The sequence below is a fragment of the Hakea prostrata genome, chromosome 5, assembly GCF_041222555.1.
Source record: "Hakea prostrata isolate BN-2017 chromosome 5, UWA_Hpros_2, whole genome shotgun sequence".
In the NCBI taxonomy this organism is placed as follows: domain Eukaryota; kingdom Viridiplantae; phylum Streptophyta; class Magnoliopsida; order Proteales; family Proteaceae; genus Hakea; species Hakea prostrata.
The window spans coordinates 13,497,915-13,506,310 of NC_142604.1; the positions used below are offsets into that span (position 1 = coordinate 13,497,915).

General features: G+C 35.9%; 1 protein-coding gene across 1 annotated transcript; it reads right to left on the reverse strand.

Moving 5' to 3' along the window:
* Positions 1–1,177: 1,177 nt before the first annotated feature.
* Positions 1,178–2,491, reverse strand: LOC149015284 (putative BOI-related E3 ubiquitin-protein ligase 3). The gene is made up of 2 exons (XM_089156390.1): positions 1,923–2,491; positions 1,178–1,814 (listed from the first exon to the last, which is right to left on the reverse strand). The coding sequence occupies exons 1-2, from the start codon at positions 2,241–2,243 to the stop codon at positions 1,284–1,286; spliced, it is 852 nt and encodes a 283-aa protein (XP_089012516.1). The 5' UTR covers positions 2,244–2,491; the 3' UTR covers positions 1,178–1,283.
* Between the last annotated feature and the right edge of the window lie 5,905 nt (positions 2,492–8,396).

The following is an 8,396-nucleotide window of genomic DNA, read 5'->3' on the forward strand; positions in this document are numbered from 1 at the left end:
AGCCATATGTAGAACATAGGAGGAGATTGTTGAAGTATCTAAGTCATACTCAAATATGGTTGAGGTATTTGAGTTATACACAACGTATGTTCTAATATAGGTCATTGGATTAGTTACTATCAAACGGTGTAATGAGCCTCTATGTGAGAGTCCAACTAACTGTAGAACCTAGTGTTGGTTTATAAATACTGCTGGAAGCAACGGTCTTGGTATTCCAATCTAGACACTCAGGGTGTAATGCTTTAAGCAACCTCGTGCTTAAACTCTAACCCTAACAGTTAGAACTTAACAAAAAAATTGACAGAAAAGAGGCGTTTGATAACTTTGCTAGGTAAGAGGGGAGGTAAGTAATATTATCCAACTAAGAAGACGTGGATTACACATGAGTTGGGTATATTACCAAACACCACGAAATATAATATGGCAAAATTGTTTTGCAAACAAGAATAATGCCTTCTGGGGCATAGGATGGATGAAAGTAACAACCACCCTACAAACATTGCTATAAACATGGCTTTTCATATGAAGCATAGAGTCGCTGTTGGAGATATAAACAAAATACACATGAATAATTTAACGTAGTTCGATAAAATCCTACTTATATCCACCAGAGAGAAAATAAGTTTCATTAATCTCACACCTTAGAAAGTACAACCATTTGTTTCATCCCAATCCCAATCCCTTACAAAGATGATTCGTTCATTTAAGTTAATCTCACATAAACTATTTATAAAAAAACTTAAAACTTTAATTCCCATATAATTACAATTATTCCAAACCTTGATCTAATTATAAATACAATATTATTATAATTATATAAACCCACAAAATACAAATACAAGAAACCAAAACCAACAGTTGCATATACGTTCATACAACAGAAAATGTTACTCCTATACATGTTATTAAGCATCTTCAATGCAATGTTGAAGAAATGGAATATGATAAAAATATAAAGCACCAAAACGCCTGAACAAAATTACTCAATCCTCATTAACATGGCCAATGATGAATGAAGATTTTTGTTGAAAATGGCCAATGATGAATGAAGATTTACATGTAGAGACAATAAGAAAATGGAGATAGCTCTAATTTAAAGAGAAAAAATTGTATAAACTGTACTCTAAAAAGAATTAAATGAATAAATGAATAGAAAAAGTAAAATAACCACTAAAAATGGAAAACATATCCATTTCCCGGAGTACAGAGGATTTGAAGAAGGAAAACAAAAGAAAAAAAAGTTGTAATTTCTATATTTTTCTTCATTTTCTTTTTTAATTTTTCTACACCATAAGAACTTCCACGCTCGCCTTTTTTGGAGAATTACAGACAGGGCAACAATCGAGAAAGGTTTCACAAGACCTGCACGAACAGAGATGCCTGCAGGGAAGGAAAAGAAAGCTCGATTTTTCAGAACTGCAGGCCTTGCAAGCCATGTTTCTCATTGGTTCCTCCTCGTTCTCTTCTTCTTCTTCTTCTTCTTCTCTGTAATACTCCGGAGAGATGTCACAACAAGATTCCACTTCTTCTGCTCCTGCATATGGAAACGAACAAAAGTTCTTATTCACCTGTTCTAAGGTGGTGTTGAGGGTCATAAGCATGATTTCATTCTCTTTATTCACTTTCTGCCATGTTTGGTTCTCCATCTCCACCCTCTTCAAGCATTCTTGTAGCTCCATTGTTTTTTTAGTTGCTCTTGCAATGTCTTCATCCTTCTGTCTCAGTAAACTCATGGTCTTCCATTCCATCCCCTTTAGAAGCAGTTCCACTTGATACTTCACTTTCTCCTGCACAGCTAGTCTGAGTGTCTCGCTCTGTTTTCACAAGACATAAAAATCCAATCAGAGAACAACTTAGCATCAACTAATCATCAAAAGAAAGGAGAAGAAAGAAACACATTTGAGATTAATCCATCCCAGTACCTGTAATAGAATATATTGATCCATCTCCAATGTCTGTTTATCAATCTGAGCAGCTAAAGACTCTGAAGACGCCATTGACGCAGGATTGCTTTGAGATAATGAGGAAGCAAAAGAAGAAGAAGAAAACAGGGGACTATTTGCAAAACCCAGATTGTGATTCTTCAAGAGATTGATATCTTGTAACAGAGGCATCTGTTCTTGCTCTGGAATATTGACATAACTATCACAAAACCCACCACAATAATCCATCAATTCCTGCGAACTAAACAAAGGACAACCCAGATTCTCTTGATACTGTTGAGCTTGAATACCCATGATCATAAACCAAAATCCTTGTTCCTTTTCTCCTGATCTCTTTTTGCTTCCAGTATTGGGTTGGTTGATTGTGGGGAAGAATTTAAAGGCGGTGCGGTGCTGTTCTATGGATGGAAGGGCTAATTTGGATTCTTTCTTTTCTCTGTGAAAGCAACAACTTATGAGATGCAGAAATTGTGACACAACTCTCGGTCAGAGAGACATGTTCAATTGAATTTAATTATAGAGAGGAGAGGAGAGGAGAGAGAGGCGTGAAAGAGTCAGATATGGCAGTTTTTATCTGATCACTGGGAAGTGGGAACAGTTGAAGAATTAGAGGGAGTGGTATATAAAATTTCTCGATTTTCAGAATTTCTCTGGCGTGGCCGCGTGGGAGTTGGAGAGATGGGAATTGAGAGGTTTTGAGTGGGAGTGTTTGTTTATTTTGAATTTTGAGAATGGGAATCTGTTTGTTTGTTTCCTACTTTTCCCAGATTTGGAATTCGGAATTTGGATAGGCAAACGCATCCAAAACACCACATCATCGGAGACAATGACGGGTACGGAAGCTATGGTACATAATTGAAGACCAAGCATCTTTGACTTTGACCCCAGAATTTTCATCCCTTAATTTACTATTCTATTCATTCTACTACTGTTTCTTTGGATCTTGCTAGGCTGGTGTGTTCGACGCGGTGGAGCCTACGGTGCCACTACTTGATGGATGTCACGTGGATTCTATTAAATTTCGGCCACATAAAAAAATGATTCAGTTTGGAAAAAAAATCAATTTAATTCACTTAAATTGATACAATTTGCATATTCTCTTTTGTGTAATTGAGATTTAATACAATCTACGTAGGTTTATTCAATGACAGTCACTACAATACACACGCAAAAAATTGTTTCTTCTAAATTGTTTTAACTTCTTTTAATTTTCAAGCAGCTTCTAGGCAAATAGAGGGCGAAATTTTCAATCCAGATTCTGTATCCGTCTATTATACTCCTCTCACATCCTTTTACCACATTTATAGTAAGGAACCATCTCTTAGTATTAACAGAATAGACCATTGAAGAGTTATTCTATTGGTAATGATCAGCACCTCTTAATAAAGAAGTCACAAATTCAAAACTTCCTTTGATATATATAGTAGTTTCCAACCCGTTAATATAAAGCTACCAATTTTCCTTCCCAAAAAAAATATAAAATTCAACTGTTGCAAACTATTTTTGAGGCTTTGAATCCAATTAGCAAAACCACTATCCAAATCCCGTATAAATTTAGAGAAGGCATTGGAATTTGAATCCGAAACTTTATCGGATATCCAATAATAATCCGATTGGTGATTGTCATTTTTTTTTATTTTTGATTTCTAATTTTCAATTTTCGATTACCTATTATTGGTTTCCAAATCCGATATTAGCTCATTTTAGAAAAAAATGTTGAATATTTTTCTCTAGTTGGGTACATTTTTATCCCGATATTATATAAGTAATTATCCGAATCTGATTGCTTAATAGACGGATACAGATATTTTTTGATAAAAAAAATTCCTGATATGTATACCTTCATGCAAATTTGGAGGTAAATTTCGACTATCCATTTATAGGTCTATCTAAAAGACTTGAGCTTCACAACTACCTTAAGATTATTTTTTTCAAACTCAAAAGAATAATTTAAGGGCCTGTTTGGTTACATGAATCCAGAGATTTCATGAATCTGAGAATTATACCTATTTGGTTGTAAAAATCTATAAATTCATGAAATCTAGAGATTCACTTTTTTACACTAAAAATGTGCTGTAGATTTATGGGTAAAGGGTGAAATCAAGAGATTTCAAAAAAGTTATACATTTGCACATTCACAAAAATCATATCGATCAAATATTTTTTAGGATAAATCCACAGATTTCCACATGACTCCATAGATTTGAAATCTCTAGATATTTGAAATCTAGATTTTTATGTTTAGCAACATATATGATTTTTATTTTATTTATTTTATTTATTTAAGGTGCAATGATATATATGATATTGGAGTCATTGAGAGATGCATTAAGAGTCTAAGACTATAAGCTAACTTTAACCCTTTTCTTTTCCTTTTTCTTTTTTTATTATAGAATATAATACACAATTTTCTTTCTTCACTTTGATCGTACCAATTTTGTCAGCTATACATAGTATCTTTGTTTAAAGATCCGAGAGGGTTTTTATCCAAAATTTGGGACTCTAGAAACTGGGGAAGCCTATCTTGCTTTTCTAGCCAGTAGCCTGGACTGTTCGTTTACCCTACTGGTCTGCTCTGCTGCGCCTCCAAAACAATGAATCTATGGGGATTTAAGGCTTGGACGTTGGAATTTTGACCTCGCTATAGTGTGTGAATCACAGTTTACAGAGACACAGAGAGAGAGAGAGAGAGAGAGAGGTTAGCAGGTTGGGACCTGAAATTTTGTATGATCAACTCGATCCATCAAGAAAAGAATCTACGGAGACACTTTGATGCAAGAACCAGTCTTGCTGTTTTCAACTATAAATAATAAATATCAAATGCCTAGCTCAGGAGGCCAAGAAGACCCGTCATTCATTTCTGTCAAAGGAGACTTGAAGACGATAAATTACTGGGGAAGCAGTAAGAAGATTATCTGAACAGTTAAGAAAGACCCATCCTTCATTCATTCATTCATTCATTCATTCATTGTTAATTAATGTACTTGTTTACAGAGAAAAGCCATTGAAGATGATAATGTCCTGGGTTGGCCCATATAAAGCAAGCACGATAAGGTTGGCCGGTTGGCCCTACTAGCAGTAGCAGATAACCATTTCTGGGTTAACAGTACAAACTGCAAACACCACATTTGTTCAATGAATTGGGTGGCGTGAATGACTTGTACAGACCATACAGAAGAAAGAAAGAAAGGGTCCTTGGCTTTCCTGTATTCTCTCTACTTCTCTTTCACTGCCTGTGTTCAATCTGTATAGGTCTAAGCCCAGCTAGATGGATCAAACAAGGACAAGATTAGAGGCTGCAGGCATTGCTAAACAGATGTGTTTTGGAAAACCCAAATGTGGACAAAGATGATGGCACCATCAGACATGTATTCAGGTGTGGGGTTACGGTTCCTGGTTACAGTTCCCTAGGTGAGCTCTTTATTGTTGCTTCCAAGCTTTGGTTTTTGGCATGGTTGCAGGTCTCACGCATCTACTTCATTACAAAGATGCTGTTTTCCAGATCAAAGGGGCCCATGTAAAGGCATCATCAATCCTGTAATCACCATGTTCAGCTCCGGTTTCAAGCTCACTCTCTAGCGGTTTGGTAGTTCTCATATCTCAAATTCGAAACGACTTTTCTGCTCTTTTTTACATTTGATAGTTGTGTGTTCTTTGGCCTGAGCATGGGATCACTATCTGCTTATGTAAACTATATTAGGCCTTCGATAGACTATGCTAATAGACTAGCGTGCTTGTGTTGATAGTTCACAGGGCTAATGCTTGCATAGGTTGAACTCGAACATCTAAACATAACGTAGCAGACAACACAGGATCGCCGCTACTAAACCTCCCTCTTTTAATCACCCAAAAAGAAAATCAGCCCCACCACCTTGGTTGCTTCACTTCCTGAACTTATGGTCGACCTGAGTCATGATTATCCTTTCTTCCATGTGAACGCCTTCAGAGATCAGAGTTTGTCATTTGGTTAGGAATTCATCATGAAGTTTCCAGCCATCTCCAGAGAATCGGTTTGGTCGTTGGACTGGAGAATTCATTTTCAAGACCTTTCTTTTTCCAACTCCAAGTCGACAGCTGAAGATATATCTTGATTGACATCTATATAGAAAGACAAGATACACTTCTCCATCTACCAAACACGGTTGGTGGCTTGTCTGCCAAACTTCAAAATAAATATCAGATTTAAGAGATGCTTATGGTCAAGAACAGCAACCAAGAAATAATGGAACAGACCATGGGTTTGGCTTTAAATATAGAACACAGAAAACAAAATTTTTATTTCATATTTTTTGTGTTTGATATCGTTTGGCTTACGTTAATATAAAAAAAAATACTTGGACATTGAACCTTGACCCTTTATAATGACAATTTTTCTTGGATGGTAATGACTTTTTTTTCATGAAAGACATAAACTTATAGTTTTTAAATAACTCCTGTCACTATCTACCTTATCTTCCCTTCTCAATTCAACAAAAACAAAGTTGCTCAAAAGATTGATAGGTTTGACCTTGATTGTTTAAGGTTTGAATTAACAAAATTCTACATTTCTTTCTCTTCAATAATGCAATTATGTTTGATTAATGGAATAAGGAAGAAGGTTTGAGTCATTAATATGGATATTTATAGTCATCTCTGGTGAAATGACTTATAACTAATTCAGATAACAACCATTAATTTTTTGATATAATTAATTTGATGAACATTTTCTTCCTTCTAAGGTACAACTTGTGCAATCGGGAAATTGAAGAAAATTCGACTTTCACACGTCTATGATGGAATTGTAGATTAAGCTAAACATTGTAATAATATTCACCTAATGATGTGTTGGAAACGCTTATTCATAAAGTTTACAGCGCATTAGAAGAACATTGAACTTGTGCTAGAATAAATATAATTCTCTTCAAGGTTGTTTAATAGCAAATGGATATATGTGTCGATCAATTTTCAAAATAAAACAACCTCAAGAACAAAGGAACAAATGTAATTTCATAATGATCCTTTACTGAAACTTGACACCGTTAGTAACCTCAAGGGGTTCGTTTAGTTGGCAAACGACCAATGCTTCATAGTATAGGTCAAGAGTTCGAATTTCATTGGGACCAAGGGCAAAACTACCCCAGAGAATGTGGTCAAAATACGCATAAGTTGGCCCGGAGGGTCCCCCTTCCCATCTCCTGGGGCCTACGGCCCTTGGTCTGTGTGACTAGTTTGATGACGACCAACAAAAACTAATATTTAGTCTCAAGCCCAAGAAGAGCATTCAAGCCCAAAACAAACAAACCTTTGGATCTTTCTTTTTTTCAGATTGAATCAAGCAAATACAGCATTTTGTACATGCCATATAGTGTACTATGTTATTTTTGGGGACTTCATTTTCTATTATGAGAAGATTCTTCCTATTTGTATTTAAAACTAATCACCTTAGGCACAAGGGAAAATTTTGCAGTTTTTTTCTTTTTTTAGACAAAATCAGGAGCAAAAATGATTAAGGTGTCCTTGACAAAATTAAGACTAATCAAGGTGGGCCCGAATTGGGTGAGCCCATCATAGTGAGGCTCAAGCCTTTTATACCTTGAGTCAGGCTCTGGGACTGGGATGGGCTGGGCCTGGGGAATTGGGCCTGGGTTAGGGTATATGCTTTGGCTTAGCTAAAGCATAAAGGATACTAATTGGGCCAGGGGACTAAAAAGAGACATGTCAGGCTAAAGGAGGTGCAATATAATCTGTCTTTTTTCTACCAAAATTTTGAAAATATTGATAAAGTAGCATAGTCTGATTGGCCAAAGAATCTTCAAAAAAAAAAATGCATGTCTGGTCAATTTCATAATCGATGTGATGTTGATATTGTAACATATTTATTTTATGATTTTTTTTTTTTTTTAAGGTAGTGATTAATTTTATCAAACAAGTTGCAAGTTTGATCATGAAAAAATGAACCCACTTTAATGTCAAGCGCTTGATCGCGACATGCAAAAGCTATTGCGCGTTAGTGTATCCATTTTATTTGCTATGCGTGTTAGCCTTTTTTCAACTGGCTTCACAGCCGACGCGTGTAGTGAACTGTAATTGTGAAAATGTTGGAAGATCTGGCCGAAGAAGACGATAGCCCTGTCTGTTCGTTCCCATGGTTTGATCCTTCCCAATAAAACGCGGCGTGTTTGAATTCTGAAGAGAAAGGGGGACCACCCTCTAAGCCCAAGCATTCTTCAAAGAGAAGAAGGTTTCCCCCACCATTCCCCAGTTAAAGAGAAGAATCTTGTACCATAATCCACAAAAACATTATTGGGCCTATTCACAAATTTGTAAGCTAAAGACTCAAACCCAACCCTAAGGCCGCGTTTGTTTGCTGGAATAAAGGTGGGGTGGGAAAAAAGGGGTGGGAAAATTCTTGAAAAATGTGTAAATTTCTTATTTTTCCTTTAAATCCTAAAATGGTAGAGTGTTTAGTTGCTT

Excerpts from the sequence above, each read along its gene's own strand:
- LOC149015284 (XM_089156390.1), bottom strand. The coding sequence starts at position 2,243 with ATGATCATGGGTATTCAAGCTCAACAGTATCAAGAGAATCTGGGTTGT. Across the intron at positions 1,815-1,922 it reads ATCAATATATTCTATTACAG|AGCGAGACACTCAGACTAGC; the intron begins GTACTGGGATGG and ends TTGTGAAAACAG.